Source organism: Prionailurus viverrinus, chromosome E1, assembly GCF_022837055.1.
Source record: "Prionailurus viverrinus isolate Anna chromosome E1, UM_Priviv_1.0, whole genome shotgun sequence".
NCBI classification, from domain to species: domain Eukaryota; kingdom Metazoa; phylum Chordata; class Mammalia; order Carnivora; family Felidae; genus Prionailurus; species Prionailurus viverrinus.
In genome coordinates this window covers 18,860,097-18,886,858 of record NC_062574.1, presented here as the reverse complement: position 1 = coordinate 18,886,858, position 26,762 = coordinate 18,860,097, and the positions used below count along the sequence as shown (strand labels likewise).

Here is a 26,762-nt window from a genome sequence, read left to right as displayed (position 1 = left end):
TTTTGAGGCCGGGATGCCCTATGATGCCTGGCACAGGACTTCGGCAGCTTGGAGGAAGTGAGCAGGGCCAGCCTGGAGGGGAGGGGGGGGGGGGCCTTCTGGTAAGAGGTCACACCGGAGTCCTGAGTCCTGAGTTGTGAGCAGGACTGTATGAGTAAAAGGTGAGTGGGTGGTCGCTAGGCGAAGAGTCATTTGAAGATCATTTGGCTTGTGATTTGGTAGGTCCAAGAGCCGAGGCTACATACATTTTGGTTATTCTGTGACTGTGGGGGCGACCCCTGACAGTCACTTAATTTCTCTGGGTTTAAACCCAAGAAGCTACCAACCCCATCTGGAAGATGTGGACTTCAAGCAAGCTAATATTAGGTGAAAGGACCCTGAGGCTCTTCAAAAACAATGGGGCAATAGAAAAGGCAGTGCATTATCATTACCCTTAATTCTATCACGGGTGTGGGTGATATCTCGTGGCACTCGGGTCCTAGGAATCTTTGACCCTGGCATCAGCTTTGTGCTGGATTACCTGGAGGCAGGCGACGCAGCAAGGGCATTGGAAAATGAAGAGCTCAGCTTCATGGAATTTATCTAGAATTGCGCAATTAAAAAATCTAAGGAGGGGCGCCTGGGTGGCTCAGTCAGTTGAGCATCAGACGCCTGATTTCGGCTCGGGTCATGATCCCAGGGTCGTGGGATCGAGCTCCTCGCTGAGTGTGGAGCCTGCTTAAGGTTCTCTCTCTCTCTCTTTTCCCCTCTGTCCCTGTCTCCTGCTCACATTCTCTCTCTCTCTCACTTAAATTAAAAAGAAAAGACGGGCGCCTGGGTGGCTCAGTCGGTTGAGCGCCGACTTCGGCTCAGGTCACGATCTCGCGGTCCGTGAGTTCGAGCCCCGCATCGGGCCCCTGTGCTGACAGCTCAGAGCCCGGAGCCTGTTTCAGATTCTGTGTCTCCCTCTCGCTGACCCTCCCCCGTTCATGCTCTGTCTCTCTCTGTCTCAAAAATAAATAAACGTTAAAAAAAAAAAATTTAAAAAAAAGAAAAGAAAACAATATCTAGGAGAAAAAAAGCCATTTTCATTTTAGCATACGTGCAGATTTTATGTTTTGGGGTCTTATTTTTATTTTGGCTCATATTAGTGGGCATGGGCACCATGATCTTTCAATGCTTTGACCCCAGAAAGGATATTACATTATCTTTAATTTCTAGTCATTTCCTGCCACCTTTTTTTTTTTGAGAGAGAGAGAGAGCATGAGTAGGGGAGGAGCAGAGAGACAGGGGGACAGGGGACCCAAAGCACACTCTGAGCTGCCAGCAGACAGCCTGATACAGGGCTTGAACTCACAAACTGCGAGCTCATGACCTGAGCCGGAGTCTGATGCTCCACCGACCGAGCCACCCAGGCGTCCCATATTTCCCACCACCTTTCAAACGACCCGCCAGAAACCGCTGCCAGCCCTCGCCTCCTCATTTCATGTTCATTGCTCCCTTTTGCAGGGGGCGATGGGTGAGAGGATTCTGGAATTGGAAAATCGTATCAGAGAAGCTGTGGGAATGATTGGAACTAATACAGAGTGCTCCCACATGCCAGACTCAGAGGCCGAAGGCTTTACATGCTCTGATCACTTAATCCCTGTGACAGCCCTACCCGGGCCATTTACACAGGAGAAGTTAGGAACTCAGAGAGATAAAGTGACTTGGCTAAGGTCACATTATGAATGAGGGGTAGAAATGGAATTTAACCTCAGGTTAGCCTCATCCCACAGTGCTGGCCCTTGACCTGGCCCTTGACCGTTCCTCATGCTGCCTCACGCAGGCGACAGCCAGACTCGGGGCAAAGAGATGATCTCATTCTGAGTCTTCCCTTTCTGGAACTAGATGTCAATAATATGGGGCCTCCTCTACTTCCCAATCTGCATTGCCAGATTCTCTACTCAGGTTATTTTCACATAGACGTGTAATATACGTGAGTATACATTTAATAGGAAGGGGAGTTTCTTTCAAAGGATCCAATAGGGTATTTAAGCGCCTATCAGGAAATTCAGTCTTGCAAAGCAAAACAGTATTCTTAAATTATTGACCTTTCCTTGTTTTGTGACGTTTGCAAAGTTCCCGGTGATTCGTGCAACAGCGATTTACTTAGCACCTACTATGTACCATGCATGTACTGTTGTAAGTGCTAAGGATTTAAGGACGGGCACACTGCTGGATAAAGAAGGAAACAAATCCATAAACCAGCCAGGTTGACAAATAGCGATAAGGCCAAGGAAGGACACAAACAGGGCAGCGGGACACAGTGGCAAGGGGTGGGAGGGGGCGGCTCTGGAGAGTGTGGCCAGGGGAAGCCTCTGTGGGCAAGTGGCATCTGAGCTGAGAGCTGAAGGGTAAGAGATGCCATGCGTCTGGACAGCTGGAGAGCAGGCACGAAGGTGACAGTCCTCCCAGGTCCTGGACAGAGATCTGGAGCAAGCCGATGTAGAGGATGAGAGGCCGGCAAAAGGAAGACCAAAAAATAGCATTCGGAGAGGTAGGAGGAAACGCAAAGGTCTTAGGGGCAAGGAAGCCAAGAGAACTGTTTCAAGGAGGATGTGGGGGCGCCTGAGTGGCTCAGTCGGTTAAGCGTCTGACTTCAGCTCAGGTTACAATCTCACGGTTTGTAGGTTTGAGCCCTGCGTCCAGCTCTCCGCTGTCAGGGCGGTGCCTGCTTCAGATCCTCTGTGCCCTCTCTCTGCCGCTCCCTCCCTCAAAAATAAATAAAAATATTTAAAATTGTTTACTGCCCCTTCCCCACTCATGCTCTGTCTCTGTCTCTCAAAAATAAATAAACGTTAAAAAATTAAAAAAAAAAAAGGGGCACCTGGGTGGCTCAGTCAGTTGAGCGTCCGACTTTCGCTCAGGTCATGATCTCACAGTTCGTGAGTTCAAGCCCCGCGTCGGACTCTGTGCTGACAGCTCAGAGCCTGGAGCCTGCTTCAGATTCTGTGTCTCCCTCTCTCTCTGCTCCTTCCCTGCTCATGCACTGTCTCTTTCCGTCTCTCAAAAACGAATAAACGTGAAAAAAACTTTTTTAATTGTTTAAAAAAGAAGGAAGATGTGGTGACTGCTTGAGGGGTTGTCTCTCAGATTTGGGAACATGGGGGCCACTGGAGAGCTGGAAATGAGGAATTTCAGTAGGAAGCTTGTCAGGCCTTGTCATGGAGACAAAGCTAGGCCAGTAGGTTGGAGAAAGCAGGTGCAGTAAAGAAGTTGAGTGTAGACAACTCTTCCAAGGAGTTTGGAAAGCAGAGACACAGGGCAGAAGCTGGAAGGGCATTTGGGAGTAAAAGCAAGGTGTGCTGGCTGGCCTCCCCTCTAAAATCTGTTCTTTGCCCGTGTGTGTTCCGCTCTGGGCTCTGAGAGGGTGACCCCTCTGTCCTGCATCTTGGACTCTCCGCCAGAATGCTCCCAGGCAGGTTCAGCCCAGAGGAGGCAAAGGCAGCAGAGGTGAAGCCGGGGAGGAAGAGAGGCCGGGTGTTCTTCCCCTCTGCCTCACCCCCTGGGCACCTTGTCCCTAGCAGGAGCCGCGCGTTCTATGCTGGCAAGCCCTTCCGGGCTGTCCCCTCTCGCATGCCTCAGGGTGCACTCTTTCTCCCTCTCACTCTTTCTGCACGGGAGTCCTCACCCCTACTTAGCACTGCTTGTCTCTGGGCGCCCCAACATCCTTGTTTGCCCCTTCACTTTGTAAGTGGCCCCTTCTTTGCTGTCAGTTGAACCATCTGAGTGAAGTTTGCTTCTTGCCAGGTGCGGTACAGGGATGTGCTTTTCCTGCCCCCATTTTTTCTTTTCTTTCTTTCTTTCTTTCTTTCTTTCTCCTTCTTCTCTTCTTTCTTTCTTTCTCCTTCTCTTCCTCCCTTCTTTTTTTTCTTTCTTTCTTTCTTTCTTTCTTTTCTTTCTTTCTTTCTTTCTCCTTCTCTTCCTTCCTTCCTTCCTCCCTTTTTTTCTTTCTTTCTCTTTCTTTCTTTCTCCTTCTCTTCTTTCTTTCTTTCTTTCTCTCCTTCCTCCCTCCCTTCCTTCCTTCTTCTCTTTCTTTTTTTCTTTCTTAAAAATTTTTTAATGTTTTTATTTATTTTTGAGACAGAGAGAGACAGAGCATGAGCAGGGAAGGGGCAGAGAGAGAGGGAGACACAGAATCGGAAGCAGGCTCCAGGCTCTGAGCTGTCAGCACAGAGCCCAATGCAGGGCTCAAACTCACGGACCGCGAGATCATGACCTGAGCCGAAGTCGGACCCCCAACCAACTGAACCACCCAGGCACCCCTTCTTTCTTTCTTTCTTTCTTTCTTTCTTTCTTTCTTTCTCTTTCTCCCTTTCTTCCTTCTTCCCTTCCTTCTTTCTTTTCTTTCTTTCTTTTCTTTCTCTTTCTCTCCTTCCTCCCTTCCTTCTTCAATTCCTTCTTTTCTTTCTTTCTTTCTTTCTTTCTCTTCTCTTCTCTTCCTCTCTTCCTTCCTTCTTCCCTTCTTTCTTTTCTTTCTTTTCTTTCTTTTCTTTCTTTCTTTCTCTTTCTCTCCTTCCTCCCTCCTTCTTCTCTTTCTTTCTTTCTCTCTCCTTCTTCTCTTCCTTCCTTCCTTCTCTTCTTTCTTCCTTTCTCTCTCCTTTCTTCCTTTCTTCCTTCCTTCCTCCTTCCTTCCATCCTTCCTTCCCAAAAGAGATACACGTTTGTGCACAAATGGGAATAACCAGCCAGGTTAAAGGAGAAAATGATGATTCAGAAAGAAGCAGGGTACTCGCTGGAGTGGAGGCCTCAAGCAGGCTGGAGGGGGTGGATCCCAAGGCACCTCCTCTATGGTTACGGAAGGAAGGGCAGGAAGCACAGACACAGGGCAGGAGGGCTGGTAGACTTGGTCTGACGGCTTCCAGTTTCTCAATGAAGGATGAGCCAAGAACATTAGCTGAGGAGTGCAAGGTAATTTGTAGAGACAGAAGAAAGCACGAAATAGCCATCTCTGAGAATAGGAAAAGGAACTTTCTAGGAAAGGTTGGTAGGCTTGCCAGGCGTGAGAAGTGCCAATTTGAGGTTTGCGGTCTTGAATTTAAAGGGCAACCCGTCGGCAGAGCTGTGTTTTTCTCCAATATCGCTCAGCCGCTCTGGCACAGGCCTGGGGAAGGTGGAGGGTTGGTTTTACAAGGGCTGGGACTTCGCCAGGTTCCTATGGGGGAAAGAGAGTACAAGCTCATGGAGGGGGCCTGCTGGGGAGCGATAGTCAAGGTGGAGTGTGGAATCTATGTAGGGTAAGGAGGGAAGGAAGGCCACGAGCAGGGGATAGTGGGAAAGGTGGTACTGAAAGCCGATAGGAGGTTGTGATGAGGCACAGGGGACGGGGCGGAAGCTGGAGCCCACAGTGGAAGAGTTGAAGTGTGCAGGGGATTGGTCCCAGACCCCAGAGGAGAGGGAGCATGCCCTGGGGACCTCGGAAGGGCAAGGATTCGAAAGTGGAGGGGAGCAGTGGGCCGCCTGAGTGGCTCAGTTGGTTAAGCGTCCGACTCTTGGTTTGGACTCTGGTCACGATCTCACAGTTCACGGGTTCGAGCCCTGCATTGGGCTCTGTGCTGACAGTGCAGAGCCTGCTTGGGATTCTCTCTCTCCCTGCCCCTCCCCTACTTGCTCTCTCTCTCTCTCTCTCTCAAAATAAATAAGCCTAAAAAAAAATTAAAAGAAAGTGGAGGAGAGTTCAAGGTTTGGAAGAGGTAAATGGGAATGAAGATGATACCCACATCACCTCCTGCCTTCCTGTGGATGGGTTTCTCTTTTCCGGGTTGCCGGAAAAGGCACTCGGCAGCTTGAGTGACTTCTGTTTCAGGGCTGAGAAGGACCTTTTTCAACTTGGCTCCTTCTTGTGACCTGACCCAGAGCGGGTTCTGAGGACACTTCTCAGGTGGTGGGGATTTCTTCTAGAGGGAGCACCTGAGGCCACACAGGGGTCAATATTCCAGAGAGAGGCCCTGGTTTCTTTGCCTACAAAATGCAATCTGTCATTTGTTTACTAAATGACACATTGTGCGCCAGGACTATCCACTTAATTTAATTTAATTTATGTATCTAATTTATTTATTTTATGTTTATTTATGTGGGAGAGCACAAGCAGGAGAGGGGCAGAGAGAGGGAGACAGAGGATCCAAAGCTGGCTCTGCTCCGACAGGCTGACAGCAGCGATCAGGGGCTCGAACTCACAGACCACGAGATCACGACCTGAGCCGATGTCAGACGCGCAACTGACTGAACCACCCAGGCGCCCCTATTTATTTATTTTGAGGGACAGAGAGAGAAAGAGAGAGCTCAGGCATGGGGATGTGTGAGTGGGGGAGGGGCAGAAGGAGTAAGAAACAGGATCTTAAGCAGGCTCCATGCCCAACTCCACGGGGCTCGATCTCATGACTGAGATCATGAGTGGAGCCGAAATCAAGAGTTGGACGCTTAACTGACTGAGCCAGCCAGGCACCCGTAGGCCTATCTATTTCCTTTACCTCTCAGCCACCCTGGAGGGAGAGGTTATTATGCTCATTTTTATTGATGAGGGAATATAAACTCAGGGAGGTGAAACGCTTTCCCAAGGTCATATAGGATCTATTTGAGTCCAAGAAGGCTCATTACCTAGTCAGGGAAACAGGCAAGGGAAGAACCAAAAATACGTGGTGTGTGCAAAGGTCTGTGGGCATGAGGGAGTTAGAAAGATTGATTCTGGGGCAGGGGGAGGGCACCCGGATGGCTCAGTTGGTTAATCATCCAACTCTTGGTTTCAGCTCAGGTCGTGATCTCGAGGGTCGTCAGTTCCAGCCCCACGTCGGGCTCTGCACTGATGGTGTGGAGCCTGCTTGGGATCCTCTCGCTTTCCCTCTCTGCTCCCCCACCGTCAAAAAATAAAAAAAGATTGATTCTATTGTGGGAGGGGGTGAGGGGCACGTCAGCTCCACCTACACACAGGATGAGTGGAAATGTGTGTAGGGGAGATGGACAGGAAGGACTGGAGGCAGAAGTGACAGCTTGAGCAAGGTCACCGTGACATGATACTGCCCAGCGTGACCCACGAGTATTGAGTAAAAGTGGTCAGGATCAACAGCTAGGCAGGGTTCCTAAGCTTGTCCACAGCCCCATTCTTTCCCGGAGACACGCTTTTTATTTTCATCAGATTCTTAAAATTGGGACATTGACTGAAAAAAAGCCTCGAGTGGCACGTGAACCTGGACAAGTCAGCAGGGCCTGGGAATGAAGGGTTTTGTAGGCCTTGTTTCAGGAATTCATACTTCAAAAGTCTTTTCATAAACTATAAAGTGATATATCATTTACTGCTCTGTTCCCAGAGTCTAGCACAATGCCAAGCACATATCGGGGGCTCAGTGCATAGTTGATGAATGGATGAATGAATGAATGAATGAATGAGCACAGGTAACAGATAATAGGGTTCGTCTCCCCAGGGCGACTCCATGCATTTCCTGGATAATGTAACTGAAGAGGAAATCCAGGAAACCAAGGCTTCTCCTGTACTGCCCCTAAACATGTGACCTGTCAGTCCTGTGGTGATGCTGGGGGTGGAGGTGGGGAGGGGAGGCGTGGCTGCACCTGACCACAGGGTAGGGTGCTTCTGACCGTGCCCTGCAGTCTCTTTGGAGGAGCAGAGGCCAAGATGGCCCAAATCATGTCTTTCTTCCTTCCACAGTCAACCCGTTGGCTGTCGGGCATCCACTCTATTTCCTCTGTCTCCTCCTCACCCCCAAGTGCTTGCTCCTACTCCTGTGATCTCACCTGGGCCCTGCAAGCAGTCTCAAAACCAGTGGCCCTGCTTTTGCCCCACCTTTCTAACCTCCACTCTTCATGTGGTGGCCAGAAAGATCTTTAGGACACTTAAAATTGTCAGGAATGTGGCTTTCTTTCAATGTACTTAGAGAGCTGTGCTTCTAAAACTTCAACATAGTTCAAGTCACATGGGGATCTTGCTAAAAATCCAGGCTGTGATTCAGCTGATCCGGGGCAGGGCCGGAGACCTTGAATTTCTAAGGAGCTCCCGGGCGACGCGGGAATCTTGGACTACATTAAGGAGTAACGACGACTTAGAGAAAAATCCAAACTTCCTGCCCAAGTCCTACTTCATCGGGCCCCTTTCCAGAAATCCTCCATTCTCTGCAACCCCTGCTCTTCTCTCCCTGTGCTGTAGCCACACTGGCCTTCATGCTATTCCTGGAGCAAGCTGAGTTGTTCCTGCCGCAGGGCATTTGCACGTGATGTTCCCGCTGCCTAGAATGCCTTCTCCCTGGAGCTCCACATGGCTTGTTCCTTCTCTTTCTTTAGATCTTAATTCAAGATCAGTCAGAGAGTACTTCTCTGACCACTTTAGCTGAAGAAGCACCCCATACCCTGGGGACTTGCTATCAGCTATAAACTTCTCTCCCTTCACAACACTTATCCTTCATTGAATTTACTCTGGGTGTATATTTAACTTCTTGTCTCCATGCCCAGGTTTGTTCCACGTGAATAAGGACATGGTTTCCTTCCCTTGGCCTATCCCAGAGGCTAGCGCACGGCAGGTGCCCCTCTCGTGTTTTCTGGGTCTAGGCACGAACATTCCTGCGCGGCTGCTGTGGTGCCGAGATGCTCGCAGCCTGTGCAAGCTTCGAAGGCTTCACGCGCCAGCAATGCAGGTGCCCGAGGCAGAGGGGAGGGCGGAAGGAAGGAGCGAACCCTCTTGTCCTGAGGATGCCACAGAAAAAGTCTCAAGAGTCTGGAGATGAAGTTCCGCCCAAGAATCACCACGTAATGGATGAATTCACCGAACCAGGAGAGACTCACCGAACCAGGAGAGACTCACTCGGGAGGGTGAGGAAGGAAACTAAGTAACATTAGTTGAGTCACCGAAGGTGCTTGAAAACAGGGCCTGCGATGCAGTATTTCACCAATAAATATGAATAAATACATCGAGAGTAAGGACTCTGTGACCATCACTTTGCAGAATGTTCCCGGTTCCTGCTCACGACACGTGCCCTCCATCTTGCAAATGAGGAGAAAGACTCTGAGATAAGAGAAGGCTTGCTCAGGGTTCAGAGACAAGACGGAGAACCCCACTCCCTGAAACAGCTCCGGGGAAGGTCGTACACGCCACGCTCCCTGTCCCTTGGCCTGCTCTTTCCTGTGCCCTTGCACCTGTTACCGCCAGCCATGCTGGGCATTCTACTGAATTATTTATGGTCTGTCTTCGCTCACCAGAATATAAACTCCCGGAGGGTAAGGATTTTTTGTTTTGTTTTTGTTTTGCCCACTCCTGTTTCCCAGAGCCCAGAATAGGGCTTGCCACAGACTCAACACTTGAGGAATTCTGAATGTTAAAGGGATGAATGAAGGGATTATTTGTAAAGCCTTGCTTTCTGCATCTCTGGGAGGCAGGGGTGTAACGCAGGAGAGGAGCGCTGTGGCTGGCAGGTCAGTAGGCAGACCGTGTCCACAGAAGAGGGGCTGACTGGCCACACGGAGCCTGGCGGGAGAGAAGCCGGGGAACAGGGCTTTGTCCAGTCTCCAACCCTCACACCGCTGCCAGGGTGGCAGTTACCCTTCTCAGGATACAGCTTCCCACATAAAATGGCCCTGGGGGGGTGGGGGTGGGGGGATGTGTCAACCAGGCCCCAGTGGCAATTACAGCTTGATGTAAATGCATAAATAGGCACTTACCAGGAAACCTCTTGTGAATTGAGTTAGAAGTGAGTCATTCACTCAAGCCTGGCTGCTCCAGCTGCTGAACAGACAGAGATCCTGAGCCACCCAGGACACACAATGGACGGTCCCTTGAGATAGCTCCCTGGGCCCGCTGACCTTCCTTTGCACCAACCTTTTAATTTTTTATTTTATTATTTCTTGTAATGTTTATTTATTTTTGACAGAGTGTGTGCTCACGGGGGAGGGGCAGAGAGAGAGGGAGACAGAAACTGAACAAGTTCCAGGGTCTGAGCTGTTAGCACAGAGCTGGATGTGGGGCTCGAACCCAAGGCTCGAACTCAGGAACGGAGAGATCATGACATAAGCCGAATCATGACCATCAGATCAGGGTGCTTTACCAACTGAGCCACCCAGGCACTCCTACACCAACCTTTTTAAAGTTCAGGCTCCCGGACCCCACAGCATCAGCCTCACCCAGAACTTGTTAGAAAATGCAAATTCTCCAGCCACTGAACCAGAAGCCCTGAATGTGGGGTCCCTCGCTCTGCCTGTTCACAAGCCCTGCAGGAGATTCTGATTCACAGTTTGAGAATAACGGTTACACAGTTTCAATCGGGGCAGTTAACTATTCCTGCAGGGGCGGTGGGCTGGGCTAAAGTAACAGGGTTGGGGGCTTCACAGACACAGAACTGAGGGTCCTGTTTTAAATTAAGTAAGGAATGGAGTAGTGACTCTTAGTGGGAAGGGTCAAGAGTTAGGGAGGAAGCCCCTTGTGTTTCAGAAAATCTTCACAAGAGGGGTTAGTTTGCAAAAGCACATTTTAAAGTTATAGTTTTGTGTTTTAGTTTTGAAATTTCAAATGACATTAAAGGAAGATTTAAACATTTTCTTAAATGTTTATTTATCTTTGAAGGAGAGAGAGACAGAGCATGAGCGGGGGAAGAGCAGAGAGAGAGGGAGACAGAATCCGAAGCAGGCTCCGGGCTCTGAGCTGTTAGCACAGAGCCCAAGACAGGGCTGGAACTCAAGATCCAACCAGATCATGACCTGAGCTGACGTCGGACACTTAACCGACTGAGCCACCCAGATGCCCCAAGGAAGGTTTAATATAAATTGCCACCCACTACTGTGTGTAGACTTCAGGTAGGAATACAATGCTTGGACACTATCTCCTGTTCACTTCTCCTTCTTCATAAAAAGGGGGGGGGGGGAGATGGGGAGAGAGACAGACACACAAAGAAAGTCCCAATTTCCCTGAAATGGCCTGAAAGATAGGAGAAACTCAGCATAGGATGTGCCCAAAGAATTCATGAAATGGGTCGCACAACTTTATTGAGCTCCTACTGTGGGCCCTGCGTTGTATTTGGCTCTAGGAAGAGGAACCAAAGATAAATTATTCAGCCACTTCTGCAGCCAAGGCGCTTACATTCTGAGAGCTATTTCTTCTAGTTAGCAGATGTTGGAAGTATAGATGGTGCGCTTTTGATTAAGAGTCCCGGCGTTTCAGTTTAGCCAAGTAACAGGGCGCAAGTGAAGCGGCAGGAGGTGGGAGGGGAGAGTGGGGGCATGGGTTGCGGCTTGAATGCCGAGTTAAGAGGCAAAGAAGATAGAAAGGCCCTGCACACACAGGCCAGTAGCGGTATTGTGCCCGTGCCACTGCTGGCATCTGGGGCCATGGTCAGGAAATCTGAGGTTGGTCAGTAACAATTACTAGCATTTATCCAGTGATTACACGTGTCAGTAATCAATTTAGGTCCACACATTAACTCATTCTTTATATGAACCCTAGAAAATAGATACTATTATCACCCCATTTTTATTAATTAGAAAACTCAAGACGGAAGACGGTCAGAGGGGGAGCTCACAGCTCAGCTGTCACAGCTAGGTAGAGTGTGAATTTGAACCCAGGCTGTCTGTTCTAGAGCGCTTCAAGTGACAAATCAATGTGCCACCCCAAGCGTCTGGACTGGCCTGCTGGGTAGGGGTGGCGGAGGGATGGGATGCTTATTTTGATGGGTAAATACGATCCTGAAGAAAGCTCTGACGTCTTTCTCCATGCCCGAACATTCCCTTTGGCATAGACAATCGAGAGTCGATGCTCCGCGAACCAGCCAGAGGACAAGTACTTTAGGCCCCTTCCCACTAGATGGCGGCCCCTAAACCAACATAGAAATTCTGGAACCTCCACTGTCCCCACCTTCCAGGGTTAGGCTCTGCCGCAGAATTGCAGGAAGCGCACCCTCCTCCCACCCAGGGGCTACCGGCCCCTGCCCCGCCCCATCCGGGGGTCGTGGGAAGCCCCCAGGCTGGAGGCAGGAGTGGAGGGGGCGGGGAGACGAGCCCACCCCCCTCCCCCTCCCTCCCCGCTCTGGGCGCCGGAGGGAGGAGCTGGTGCGCAGCGGCCACTCCCGGAGCGAGGAGGCGGGGCGCTCCCGCACTGCCGGAGCCCGTCGCCAAGGGGAAGGCCTGGACCGCCCGGCGCTGGGCGCGGACGCGGGCCCCGAGGGCGCGGGCCGAGCGGCAGGTGCGCGGCGCGGACTACAAGTCCCAGCATGCCCAGCTACCCTGACCCGGCCCCCGCTGCCACTTAAAAGCTTCGGGAGCCGCAGCCGTCGGGTCGCCGCGGCTTTCGCTTTGCAGCCGCGGCTGGGCGGGCGGGAGCGGCGGGCTTGGCGGCCGGCAGTCCTAGCGTCCGGGCTCCGGCTGCGCCGAGGGGCGCTCTTCGTCCGGCCCTCCCCGCGCGCGGAATCCCTCCCGAGGCGCCCGCGCCCCCGGGCTCCCCGCCTCGCCCACCCCGCGGCCCCGATGCCGAGGCATGGATAGAGCGGCGCTGCGCGCGGCGGCGATGGGAGAGAAGAAGGAGGGCCGCGGCGGGGGGGACGCGGCGGCCGCGGACGGGGGCCCCGGGGCCGCGGCCAGTCGGGCGCTGCAGCAGTGCGGGCAGCTCCAGAAGCTCATCGACATCTCCATCGGCAGCCTGCGCGGGCTGCGCACCAAGTGCGCCGTGTCCAACGACCTCACCCAGCAGGAGATCCGGACCCTGGAGGTAAGGGGGCCGCGCGGCCCGGGGAGCGGCCCCGGCACCTCCCTCGATGCCCCAGGGCACTCCTTCCCAGATGCATCCTGGAGCCGGTGTCGCCCCTTTGAGGCTTCCTCTCCCTCCTTCAGTCGCTGTTGCGGCAGCTTGGGGACCCAGGACCAGCCCGTCACCTTGGGCGGGATTTGGGGGGAGGGGCGGAGTGGGAACTGGGGTGGAGGCTCGAGGAGCCCGTGGGCGGGGTGGGCTGCGCGCGGGCATCCCCTGCCTCCCCATCTTCGCCCCCGCCCAGTTTGCGGGGCCGCAGGACTCATTCTCCCACTGAGTCACACGCTGGACTTTTCCCTGTGTGACTGAGGCGAGCAGCCGTGGGCCGGGGTGACGGGGAGGGGGAGGTCCCCCTGAAGTGTGATCACAGGCCCGCCATTCTCTTTCTCTCACGCCCCAGACTCCCTGCCTGTTCCTTTCTTTCCTTTCCTCCAGGATTTTTGTCTGCCGCTTTTCAAAACGTGTTTGCTGAAACTGCATATTTATTGCTCAGGCATTTGATGCTTTCCTTTCGCACAGCCACAGCATTTCACTGCTCAAAATATAATTACCCCCCGACTCCCCCACTCCTCCTCAGACACTGGATTTTGGTTTAGGAAGGTTTATGCTGGGGCACCAGGCCTTTGGTAGGAAGATGACACTATTTAAAGGGTTATGGGGGAGACAGTCTCCAGTGTAAAGAAGAAATAAGATCTGCAGGCCCTCCTCCCTCAAATTATAGCCAGGACGTGCAGTATTAAAGGATTTGGAAGAACAAGTCAAAAGGGTGGTTGGGTTCTCAGAAGGGGGGGGTCTCCCCCTCCCCCATACACAATAGAGGGAAACTAGTGCATTCCCAACTAGCTTTTGTCCTGACACTGGAAAGGCCGTAAAATTCCAGGGACCACTTAGTTGCTACCCCAACTTGAAGTGGCTTCTTTCCACCTTGCGTCAGCACATCTGGCCTTCTGCCGATCTGGGGATGTTTTGTTGTGGGAGAACCTTAATTTCTCAACCTAACAGCCCCCTCCCCAGCCCTTTATTGCAAACTGCCTCTGCCAGCTGTCATAGGCCAATCAGCAGCCTGAATCCCTGTTTGATCCACAATGTTCGAGGGTGACTTCTCTCCTGCAGGTTTGTTTCCTTCAAAGCTACAAAACCAGGGACGTTGGGAGCATCTCGTGAGTGCTGGCTATTATTATTTTCATTACAGTTGCTCTAGCAGTACTGACCGGGGCTTTGCTCTAAAAACCAACCAACCACAACAGCCCCCTGCCCCCAAGCTGTCCCTTCGTGCATGCATGCTGCTGTTTTCCACGGGGTGAGGGAAACTGGTCTCTTCTTGAACACAGCCGAATGTGTTTGCCCAGCAAAGTTCGGTGTTTGAACTGACACAATAGGGGGCCTGTGTGGCTTAGTTGTGGGAGGCGGGATCATCGTCCTGCAGCATGTGTCTGCTTGGACTGCTATGTTATCGAGATGAGAGAAAGTTCTCTGTGTTGACCTCTCTCGGATTGTCCCCATGTTGCTCTGAAGAGCTCCTGGTTCCTGGAGTAGATACAGGAGGACTGTGTATTGTTCATTCTCTGGAAATGGTACTTTGCCCTCTAGATACCCTGATTTCTAGAGTCATTCATTTTAACAAAGATATGGCATCGTGACACCCCCAAGCATCGCTATTTAGGTCTGTGAGCTGTGTGTCAGTGGCCTCCCTCCTGCGTGTTTATTGGGTGATGGCCTCTGACAGCCAGAAAACCCACCCAAAGGAAATTTGCGTTGTAAACAGGAACCAATACCCAGCTCCCCATTCTCTCCATTGTGGTGTGGGATTTGGGTTCACCCTACTCCGAGAAAAGGCAGGACCTGGCTTGTTTCTTGGGAATGGGAATTGAGACCTCAGGAACTGGCTCCCTAAAGCTGCCTCCAGCTAATTTGAATGAATCTCTTTGCCCTGGAGGCCTCAGCCTCCTAACCTGCACAAGGGAGATTGGGGTGTATCTCTGTAGGCCCTTGACAAGGCTCTACATTCTGTGGTTTGGTGAAGGGGCCTCTGTTGGGTTGAACCAAACGTTTGTTGCACATGCCTCTGTTTAGAAAACAGTTGTAAAATCCAGATTTACGAAACTGATAAAATAGGGGGGAAGTGTATTAGTGAAAGAATTCTGCTGAGGGGGACAGTGTGGCGGACAGCTTTGAATTCAGGTCTGGGGTGGGGAGGGGTGTCTGTCCCATGACTTCTGAACCTCAACTTTCCCATCTGTAAAATGGGGACAAGATGGCATAAACCTACAGTGCTGTGAGCCTATAAGTTTGTGTCCTACCACTGAAAGATTCTGCCTATAAACTTTCGCTGGTGAGGGTCTAGTGGCATTCATGCCACAGGCCACCTTTAGGGGAAGGTACTTCTCTACAGCTGGCTCTTGTCTCCTAGAGGTGGGTGACACGGGCCAGGAGACCATCCCGCCAGCATGTAGTGAGGGAGGCAGGACAGTGGTCCAGCTGTCCGCTCTGGCTTTCTTTTCTGTTCTGCAGGCTCCTCTCCCATCATATTCCAGGCCAGGGCCCCTAGAGAGAATGCTTTGCAACGTTGGATTCCGGGCTTTTGAAGAAAGGGGTTCCCCAGAGGTCTTGGCTTATGCAACTGCGCCAGACTTCTCCCAGAATCTTAGGAACCCCAGCCCAGTCTGGCCTTCCTTAAAAAAAATTTTTTTTAACATTTATTCATTTTTGAGAGTGAGAGAGACAGAGCATGAGTGGGGGAGGGGCAGAGAGAGAAGGAGACACAATCCGAAGCAAGCTCCAGGCTCTGAGCTGTCAGCACAGAGCCCGTTGTGGGGCTCGAACTCACGGACTGCGAGTTCACGACCTGAGCTGAAGTCGGACGCTTAACCGACTGAGCCATCCAGGCACCCCTGGCCTCCATCCAATGAGCACTCGCTGGGAGAAACAGCACGTGGGATGCCCCCGGAAGCCCCTGACCTGGGCGCAGCTGCTGGTGCCCCAGATCACAGGTCGTGATGGTGTGCGGGGTTGTGGGGGGGCGGGGCGGGCGCAACGCGTCTGGCTGCCCTTGTGATGACTTTTTCTCTGTGTAGTGGTCCAGTTTGGATTCAAAAGAGTGCAAGGAGCCGGGGTTCAACGTTTGCCTCCTACCTGCCGGCAAGTGTGCTGGAATCTTCTCAGGCTCCTCATATTTCCCGGAAATCCACCAACCTTCACCACGCAATTTTTTCTCTCTAGATGGGGAGGGAGGGTGACAGAATCTAGAACTCAAGAGCCTGAATTTGTAAACAAAGTTGTGAGGCTTCTTCATCCTAGAAGAGCCCCGTGCCCTGCCTCCAGCAGACCCTCCTAGGGGGTCTGAGAACTCCACCCAGGCAGGACGGAATGTTCTCGTTCCCACATGGGCTCACACAGGGACACCTGGCTGGCCTCACAGCTGGGCCTGGAGCCCCATGCCAGGTCATTCCCTCATTTATTCATGCTTTGTGGGCCGAGTCTGTGCTGAGCTCTGGGGAGAAAACAGTGCCTCGTGCAGGTTCACGTTTAGTGGTATCGTAACATTGCCCTTTTCTGCCGGCCTGCTAGTACTTTCCAGAACAGGCCAAGGCATACCGAGTCTCTCCACCTTGCGCTCTTTTAAAAAACATTTTTTTTGGTAATGTTTATTAATTTTTGAGAGACAGACAGACAGAGCACGAGCCGGGGAGGGGCAGAGAGAGAGGGAGACAAAGAATCTGAAGCAGGCTCCAAGCTCCGAGCTGTCAGCACAGAACCTGATGCGGGGCTTGAACCATGAACTATGAGATCATGACCTGAACTGACCAGGTGCCCCGCCCCCTCTACCTTATGCTCTTATAGAGAGAAATTCCTTCCTATGCAAGCTGATCTGGAGAAAGAAGGCCCCGTGGACCTTGCCCATGGGACTTGCCCAGGAGGGGACCTTGGGGAGCTGTGGTAGGTACAGTCTCTGAGTTGCCCTGGGGCCAGGAGGTGCCACTCGGAAGGTCAGCAGGGCTTGCCTTTTGCCCAGCTTGATTGTGACGGAGGTCAGAACCCTGCTGTGTGGATTACCGAGCTCCAGGCCCCATGGTCCCTTATCTGCCCCCGCCACTCCCCCAACATCAGGCCCTCCAGGCTTGCATGAACATCCATTCACTCAACTTCCATCATTATTCCTTTGCCTGCTGGGCTAGCTGCAGCCACCCTGGCAAGGATTCTGAGGTACGCGGGATGCCTTCCTGGTCTTCGGGGAAACTTGAATTCTAACGGGGAACCAGGCAGGTGAACCGTAGTGACTCCAGGAGCGTGGCTTGCCAAGTACTCAGGGATGGGGAATGTGCCGGAACGGGTTGGCCATTCTAGCCTTCTGTTTTGGTGGGAACTATTCCCACAGTCCTGGTGTCCCACGTTACGTCCCTGGCAGAACAGAGAGCACGAGCTGGTTTCCCTTTCCCCACTGGCCGTCGCTTCAGAGTGGGGGCATCTCTCCTTCTGCTCCATTGCCATGGCTCCAACCTCCTGCTGGAGGTTTTAACTCCAGCCGGAGGTTTTAACTCCAGCCGTCCCTGAGGGGATGCAGAGATGGGGCACTGCCCCCTTTGGTGTCTGCTTTTGCCTTGGCAGCTTTATCCCTGCTGGAACTTGCCACCCGCATTCCTCCGTGGTGGCCTGGAGAGGGTCCTGCGTGTCTCCTCCTCTTTACTCCTTTCTCGCCAAGAAAGCCACTGTGTCCTGCCCGGGAGAGGACGCTGGGGAGGGGCGGGTGGTGCTGGAGGAAGGCCTCATCGCAGCCTCGGCCCAAGTTAGTGTGAGTGCCAGAGGGCTGCTGGTATGCTGCCGGGGACAACGGGAAGGCCTCCTTCCCCTCTGGGTTGGCCCCATGTCCAGGGGGCTGCACTCCCCACCGCAGGTATTCTCTCCCCGCCTGCTGGCTGTGGCCGGGAGAGAGACTGCGAAGGCCTTGGCCCTTGGCCGTGTCTGTGGTGGTGGGGGGATGTAGCAGAACCTGCCACCAAGTCTCTCTAAGCTGTGCTTTTTAAAGAGTATACATCTTTTGGGGCGCCTGGGTGGCTCAGTCGGTTAAGTGTCCGCCTTTGGCTCAGGTCATGATCTCATGGCTCATGAGTTCGAGCCCCATGTCGGGCTCTGTGCTGACAGCTCGGAGCCTGGAGCCTGCTTCGGGTTCTGCGTCTCCCTCGCTCTGCCCCTTTTCTGCTTGCATGCTGTCTCTCTCAAAAATAAATAAACATTACAAAATAAAAAAAAATAAATAAATAAAAAGTATATGTCTTTTCAGAATAGATGGCTCGGAATCTTCTCTCACATTCAGTTCCGAAGAGAAAGCCGCGTAGGTGCCTTTGGGGTTATGGGAATGGCCTTCGGGCACAGTGAGGGCGGTTGTGGGACGCACACTTTTTCGTGTTCACCTGTTCTGTGTCTTGCACGCTGGTAGGCCCCCGGCCTATGTCGCCCTGTTTAACTCTCACAAGAACCTTATCCTCATTTTGCCAATGAAGACCCTGTGGCCCCGAGGGATGGAGAGGACTCCATGAGTAGGTGACCGAACCGGGGTGCACTGGTCTTCAGAACTACGTCCTGAACCTTGCAGCCGCCTCTAGCAGCCCTGGTGGGAATTCGGGGCAGGATCCTGGCTGCTGAGGCCAAGGAGGCGGCAGTAACAGAAAAGGGCAGCCTGGGGGTGGTTATTCGGTGGCTCAGTTCCCGATGGCTGGTGGCCCACTCCAGGCCGTGCAGCCTCCGAACTTGAGCTTGGGGCTGCTTCCCTAACATGCAGCCCGGCACATCCTCAAAGATAGGCCTCTGTCAACAAACTCTGATGCAACCAGGTCTGTGTCGGTGTCCCTCTGAGAAACGAGAAGCTGCCTAGAGATCAACTTGCTCATAATTTTTTTAATGGACACCTGCCTTATTCTTTCTGACTAATCCTTCCGAGAAGCACTCTGTCCCCTAGCTTTCCACTTTGTAAAATATATTTCCGAATACACGTAATGATCTGTGTTCAGTGTGAGAAAGAAAACACTGATGAACAAAAGAAAAAAACCCACACCCCTAATGCCAGCTCTCGGATCTGGTTAATTCTTCTTAACGGTTTGCTGTATGTCCTCCCAGGGTTTTTATCCTCTGCATTTGCAGACGGATGTACACATAGATACTTGCGGCGCATACCGTGTGCATTGCCTTGTAAGTGTCTTCTGTTTACGTTGATACGCGTGGATATACCTCAGCGCCGTCGGTGGCTGCATCGTGTGGTCATACCATAAATTCATTGAACCAGTCCTCCCTGTGTTAGCCATCCAGGCTGTTTCCAAGCCCTGCTATTATAAATCATGCTGCAGAGTCTTTTCCTAGAAGGGGAATTTGCTGGGCCAAAGTATAGCAACAACATGCAATCGTAATCCTATTCTTTAAAATCTTTAGGGCATGATATGTTCCTCCTTCCCCAGCATGAATGCCAGGATTTCTAAAACGGCAGCCTGTATGCATTTACCCCTCTGCCACTGCATCCACATCTCCCCTGAGTTCGGGAAGTGTAAACAGGAGATAGGACAGGGTCCCTGAGGCTGATGTTCTGGGGTATGTGTCGAAGATTGTGAGCTGTGGTTTTTGGTTGCCTGCAGCAAAGTTAGGAGGGGGCTTGGGTTGACCAGTTAGAAGAGCGTGGTCTTCTCCAAGACAGCAGAGGGGGTGCTGGGGGTCAGGGCTTTCTGTGTCCAGGGGACTGGTTGCCTCTGGGCAGGGCACAGCCATGCGGCGACGTCTTTATCCCTTGAACTGTAGACTCTTTTCCTTCACCAGCCACAGATACTGATCAGATGGCTGTTTGGGGTGCCTTGGTAGGGGGTTTCAGAGGATCTCGGGCTTTCCATCTGGTCCAGCCCTCTCATCTTGCAGGTGAGGATACTTAGGTCCCGTCGGTGAAGGGACTTGGTGGGAATGCCTGTTAGAGAGTTAACATTGCCAGAGGGCGGGAGGAGAGACTGAGCACTGAGCTGGGATGCAGACCTGAGGTGCCCTGAAGAGAGAGACATGAAACCATCTATCTAGACTAATGGCCAACAGCAGCCTGCCATTTCACCCTCCTGTGTTGGTGGGGTCCTCGGCCTCAAGGAGTTTGCTGCAAGAGGAAGCAAATGGATTGGCCTTCCCAGCCCCCTCTCCATGGCTTGGGGACCCCAGGCAGTGGAGAGATTCTTGGGGAGCAACTTGGGGTATCCTGTGTGCGGGGCCTTTTTTGAAAACCAGTCTAGCCAATGGGCTTTGAACCTGACTATACTTTCAAGGGCTTCTCGTCCTGCTACTGAAAGATCCCCTGGGACCTGGGTGGGTGAACCTTTACTCCTGTAGGCCTAGCATTTGTCTTAAATTTGTGCAGAGTTTGCATTATATTCCACGAAACGCTGTTGTTGGTTTTAATGTCAAGAGAACGTTATAAATCACTTACTAACACTGCCAGAAAATACAGCCTTTTAATCCAACATCTTTGTGTCCGTCTTGTCTTGTCTTTGTCCCCTGTTGCAGATCCCAGGTAGAGATGCACATACCTGTGCATCCACTGGGGACAGACGTTGGGATCGGAAATGCTTTGCCATTTGTTCTTAGGCGTGATTGTTCCTCACCTGCCTTGAAAAAGCCTCAGTTCAAGCTGCCGCCACATATAAAACCTATGTATTTATATGCATGTGTAATTTTCTGCCAGTCTGGCCTTGGTGGGCAGCAGTGTGTTTTAACTGGGCAGATTGCCTTTCACAATAACGGAGCTGAAGTATCCTGTTTGTTTGCCATTTTTCTCCTCGCCTTCCCCCCCCTTTCATTTTTCCACCCACAGAATAATTGCAAGAATAAATCAAGACTTGCGTTTGAAATTTTAAAAAAAGAGGGCGAAAGAAAGCTTACGGCAGTCCGTGGGCTCGGCCTTTATGGTGAGGAAAAATAACTTTTTGTACAGAATAAACTACAGACCCCCGTCTGTAACATTGATCGTGAGGGTTTTGCTTTCTGCAAATCTGTCAAGAGAAGCCGCTTATGGAGAGGTGAGGCTTTCTTCAGCATGACACCTTGAGGTTTGGAGTCCCAATTTAGCCAGTTCATTTGGGTTTGATCTTGGCATGGATAAAGCAGGACCAGCTTTATTCACGGTGCGTTCAGAGTTTCGCTGGCTGGGAAAAAAATTATAGGCATATTTCAAAAGTGACTTGGGAGTTCTCCATCATTGGGCACTGTCTTGAGAGCCCCCCCCCCCCCCCCCCGCGTGGGACCCTCGAAAGGGCTTAGCGCAGCCTTTCCTCTACTGTATCTGCGAAAGAGGCCTTCTGGTGGTTGAGAATGTGCCACATCAGCCCTCTCCCCCTCTGGAGATTCCTGAAGATGATTAGTGTCTTTAAGGCTCTGAGATGCCCTGCAGCACGTGTTCCCAAACTTGTTGATCCAGGGATCTTTCTTCCACTGAACATAGTTGGGGGAAATACCACCTTAAGCCGTGAACGGGAAAAACAAGAAATTGTAGGCTTAGTGTCAGCCAAGCTTTATGTTTTTATGATGCTGGGGTCCCATTTAAGATTCCAATTTGAATCAGGTGGGTTGAGGAGAGGCTGGTGAGTCCATAGACTTACCAAGCCTTGTGAGGTCGCCTGTTGTCAAGGGAGATGCTTCACAAAGGGAGGCAGAGTGACCCGTTTCACTTACTCCTTCCAACTAGGCGAAGCAAGGCTTGCCCAGAGACTCCGGGTGCCTGGGGTCCCTGCTTCTGCTCCTCCTGTCTCTGCATGCCAGTTAGCCTCGTGTCAAGGGCACGCTCACTCAGAGTTTACCGGGAACCCCATGACCCAGCTGGGGGGCAGAGAACAGTCCAAGAGAAATGCAGATGGCTGCGGGTGTGTTTGAGCCTGGGGCTGCTGAGGGCAGGGGAAGGGCTGGGCTGCAGACAAGGAATGCTTTTTAAAACAAAAAAGGAAATGCTGGCTCAGAATGGAAAGGAAAGGAAGCTGCTTCCTGTTTCTGGCTTTTTTGAAGGGAGGAGCTCTCTGTAGCCCCTTGGCCAATGGGGGCCTGGGTGTGTGGGGCCACTCTAGGTGCGCTGGATGTGCTGACCCCACACCACTGCCTGAGCTTTCAGAAATGGACTGGATTCACTCTTTTTCATTTTCTCCAGATGACTGATCAGATGGATGCATGGTTTCCAAAATAACTATCTGTACACATTACAAAATGGAATGTATCCTACTAGCTGATTTTTACTGCAAGCTTATTCCATGCCTCCCCTCCCCCCCCCATGAGGAGTTTTATGTGGCATTTACTCCTCCCAGCGACCTTGTGAGGAAGGTCCCATTGCGATCCCCATTTTACCGAGAAAGAAACCGAGGTGCAGAGAGGTTAAGCGACTTGCCCAGGGACACACAGCTAAGGAGAGACCAAGCCGTGCCGTGAACACGGACAGTCTTAATGACCCGCCTGTACTGCCTGACTTGCCTTTGCAAACTCCCCTCTCTTCCACCCGAAGACTCTGTTAGCGTAGAATCATTGTTTGACTCTGGTGGGTTTTGTCTGGGATCCAGAGGGCAGCCCCCAGCCTGGGCCAGGCCCTGGTGATTTTTAGGTACAATGTCTGGGCCTGAGTTTACATGTTTCGAACACTCTATTATGGAAATGTTCAAAAGTGCGAGAGTAGAGAGAATCGTATGATGAGCCCCCACGTAGTGATCCCCCAGCTTCAGGGGTAACCAGGTCTACCAGTCTTGGGTCATCTATGGCATTTCCCCTCTGAGTAAGCCTGGTTTGGAGGATCGTGGGGCTAGGCGGTTGGTCTTAAGGGAGCAGAGTGACCTGAGAAGGTCTTCTAGTCCAGTCCTCTGCCTCCAGGCAGAGCCATACCTATCCTAGCAGGCGGGAGGAATCTCTATGCCTTTTCCCATGAAATGACGGTCTCGATTTCTCCAGAAGCTTGCCCTGGCTGCTGGGCGCCCATCCATTGCAGGGAGGCTGTCCCACTGGCTAACTCAGATCTCCCGCTGCACCTGGGTCCTGTTTTCAGAGCCTGAGGGCCGGTGCATCGCCTCCCTGAGTCTCCTGTCCCGCTGTGGGCCCCCAGAACCCACGGTCACGCTACGGCAGTCCCGATTCCCAGTCCACTCATTTCCCTGGTTCTGTGTCCCCTCTTCTGCCTTTTCTCTTGCTTCTTGCTTTATCCGTACCCCACGAGGTGTCAGATGTCAGCTGACATTTATTGAGCGCTACCGCGTGTGAACCCTGGGGGGACAGTGGGTGAGGGCAACGCAGACCCCGTTCTCCAGGAGCTCCCGGCCCTGCGTGTGTCTTGTCTCACGCTCTGCTCTGTCCCTTCTGACACCTGGTCTTGCTGACCGCCCTCCGGCTTCTTTCCTCTGTGGTTTCTTGCCCTCAACAAAGGTGGTTTCCTTTGTTGTTTCTTCGCTTTCTTCGCTTTTTGCTGAATTCCCACAGGCGTCCGTCACTTTTTGCTAGCTGCTTCCTATCGTGTAGTGGCCTTCTGCACACAGTCATGGTGGCATCACGGAGAAGGACGGCCTTGAGCATACAGTGAGGACCTGGGGTTGCGCATGGGTTCTGTGGGGAGGTCACATGCACAGCAGGACTCTACTCCCTGCTTGCTCTGTGACTTTGGGCAACTTCTTTGGCTTTCGGAACCTGTTTTCTCGTTCGCTAAAAGGAAATAGGCATAGGTTTCTTTTGGACTCTTGTGAGGTGTTGCAGAGATGTGGAAGGCATGTTGGGCAGTGCCTGGTCATTCAATACTTTTATTAAAATAAAGTTTTTGGGAGGCACCTGGGTGGCTTAGTCAGTTGACTTCAGCTCAGGTCATGATTTTGCAGTTTGTGGGTTTGAGCCCCACATCGGGCCCTGTGCTAATAGCTCAGAACCTGGAGCCTGCTTCAGACTCTGTGTCTACCCCTCCCCCCGCCCCCCTGCTGGTGCTGCACCTCTCTTTCTCTCAAAAATAAATGTTAAAAAAAAAAATTAAAAAAAAATTTTTAAATGTTTATTTATTTATTTTAACGTTTATTTATTTTTGAGACAGAGAGAGACAAAGCATGAACGGGGGAGGGGCAGAGAGAGAGGGAGACACAGAATCTGAAGCAGGCTCCAGGCTCTGAGCTGTCGGCACAGAGCCCGACGCGGGGCTCGAACCCACAGACCGTGAGATCATGACCTGAGCCGAAGTCGGACGCTCAACCGACTGAGCCACCCAGACGCCCCAAATGTTTATTAATTTTGAGAGAGAGAGAGAGAGAGAGGCCGTGTGCAAGCAGGGGAGGGGCAGAGAGGGAGGGGGAAAGAGAATCCCAAGCAGGCTCCGTGCTGTCAGGGTGTAGAGCCCAACATAGGGCTCAAGCTCATAAACTGTGAGATCATGATCATGACCTGAGCCGAAATCAAGAGTCAGAGTTTACCCGACTGAGCCACCCAGGTGCCCCAGGATTACAGTGCTTTTTGACCTCCTGTCAGCATTATTCTAAAACAGCTGTTCATGATTCTCTCTTCTCTTCCATTTGGCCATTTTAATCGCTGCATGATATTTCATCCAGTGGATGGGCCGTAACTTGCCAAAGCATTTCCCCTGTTACTGGACATTTCGGTTGTTTCCAGGTCTCTGCTGTGATAAACATGACTGGAATCGTCTTTCTACAGACGCCTCTTTATTTTTGTTCCAATTCTGGATTCATTTCCTTGGGATAATTCCCAGGAATGGAATTATCGAGTCAAAGGGCATGGATATTTTTTTGTGTGTGTGATGGGGATTGCTACGCTGTTCTCCATTTTATGCTTTTTGAATGATAGCTTTCTTAAAAATGGTACTCCTGGGTAAATTCCTTCCCTTTTCTTTACAGTCTTCTTGGCCTCTGTTCTCCTCCCTCCCCAACCTCTTCTTTTATTTTTATTTTTTATTTTTTTGGCCTTGTTAAATCATTCCCTTCCTTTCTGTCTGTTAATTATGTTTTTGTTTTTTTTTTCATTTTTTTTTTCATTTTTTTTTTTTCAACGTTTATTTATTCTTGGGACAGAGAGAGACAGAGCATGAACGGGGGAGGGGCAGAGAGAGAGGGAGACACAGAATCGGAAACAGGCTCCAGGCTCTGAGCCATCAGCCCAGAGCCCGACGCGGGGCTCGAACTCCCGGACCGCGAGATCGTGACCTGGCCGAAGTCGGACGCTTAACCGACTGCGCCACCCAGGCGCCCCTTTAAAGTTTTTTTTTTTAATTTTTTTTTTCAACGTTTATTTATTCTTGGGACAGAGAGAGATTATGTTTTTTAAAAATAGGTGTAATTGACAAGTAAAATGGTAAGATACTTAAAGTGGGGAAATCTTTCCCATCTTGGCTGAATATTTCTCTCTTCTGTCCATTCATTCAGTGACTACTGTATAGCTACTACGTGCCAGGCACTGTGTTAGGTGCTAAGAAAGAGCAGTGAGAAGACAGAGAGGCTCCTTTGGTGGAAAGAGGAAGATCAAAGGCCAGCAGACAGAGAAGGTGGCCTGGGAGAAAGAAACCTGGAAGTCTGGTAGAGTGATGGGGGCGGGGAGAAGGCCGCTACTTTAGATGCTGCGACCAGGAAAGGCCTCCTTCTTAGAGGTGATGTTTGAGCCAAGTGTTGACAGATGAGAAGACAGCAGCCTTATGAAGACCTGGGTGAAGAGTATTTGAGGTCGACGGGCCAACTTGTGCAGGCCAGCGTGCCTCGAGGTCAGCAGGAAGCGGTGGTCCATGAGGACCGTGGTTGTGGTTGGCCGTGCGTCACGTGCCGTGAGGTCAAGGATGTAGGCGGGCATTTGGGACTGTTTCCCTAAAGTTGGGCTGTGGTAAAAAATGAATGCAGCAATCCAGCAGATAGTGTTGCCCCGTAGTGACGCCCCCCCCCCCCCCCCCCCCCCCCCCCCGGTGACGTGCCAGGCCCTGTTCTGGGATAGAACAGTAAATACGCAAGTCAGCTTAGCGGAGGAGTTTGTAGATGAGTAAACCACTAGAAGGTGCTGGCGAGGGTGTGAATGAAAGCCCATCAGGCCGCATAGTGACTCATCTCTACATCCTGAGGTGTGCGGGGACTTGGGAAATAGGTTTTTGATTTGAACCAAGCTGTGCTCTCTGTCACCGGCCTTCCCCATGCTAACTGAAACTCTCTTCTCTCCTGTGAGGCCTGGCAGCTGCAGTCTGCCGGGTTGGGGGTGGTGGTGGTGGGGGGGAACCCTGGGCCTCTTGCAAGGAAGGGGCCCTGAGAACTGAGGTTGCCAGCTCAGAAGTGGGGCTGCTACTACCAGGTATGAGTATCTAGGTGCCACTTATGGGAAATGAGCCTGAGAAGTAGATGCGGGAAACCCCCTTCTTGGCTGAGCTGCCCTGCCCTGCCCCATTCTTCCCGACCAGGGACTCTGATTTGTGCGTCTTTTTGGGAATGCAGACTAGAGGACACCGTGCTTTTCAATGTTGTCTTTCCTTAAGGTAGAGCAAAGAGATGGGGGGTGAGGTCTGAGCAGAGGGTTCAACATACTCAACCTTGGGGCAGCCTAGGATGTATTCACCTAGTGAGCTGTGACCCCGTGGCAGTTCCAGGAACTGGGCCCGTGGAAGATGTTGGCTGCCATTTTGTTTGGAGCAGGCCAGATGACTCATAAGCTACAGGGTGCTCTGATACCATTGAGTCGGGGGCCAGCTTTGACAAGCTCCTTGGGTTTCTAGTATGAGCTTCTTGGCAAATGGGAAGGGAATGCCAGATCCTAGGAATGTAGTATCTTGGGCTCCCCCGTCCTCTCCCCTCAGTTACAGCTAACTAGAGGTAGACTTGCCCACTTTTAATAGATCAGGCTTTTCACAGGTGTTCTCTGTGTTGCTTCCTCAATAATGATGACTTCACTAGCCCACTTGGTGGATGAGGAAGTAAGACCCAAAGTCACACAGTCATTGGTAGGGCTGGGGTTCAAATCTAGAATTGCCTGAGGCCACATTTGTGTTCATTTCTCTGCACCCCTCAGAAATCTC

The 26,762-nt window shown here is 51.7% G+C and overlaps 1 protein-coding gene across 3 annotated transcripts in view; it reads left to right on the top strand.

Moving 5' to 3' along the window:
- Positions 1-12,202: 12,202 nt before the first annotated feature.
- KSR1 (kinase suppressor of ras 1) overlaps positions 12,203-26,762 on the top strand; it is a 163,892-nt gene continuing 149,332 nt past the window's right edge. The window contains exon 1 of one of the 3 annotated variants that reach the window (XM_047832108.1): positions 12,203-12,712. In XM_047832108.1, coding sequence (XP_047688064.1) covers positions 12,482-12,712 — 231 coding nt within the window. In that variant the 5' untranslated portion in view covers positions 12,203-12,481. The remainder of the gene's footprint in view (positions 12,713-26,762) is intronic. The other 2 variants (XM_047832104.1, XM_047832103.1) reach the window with 2 other exon arrangements.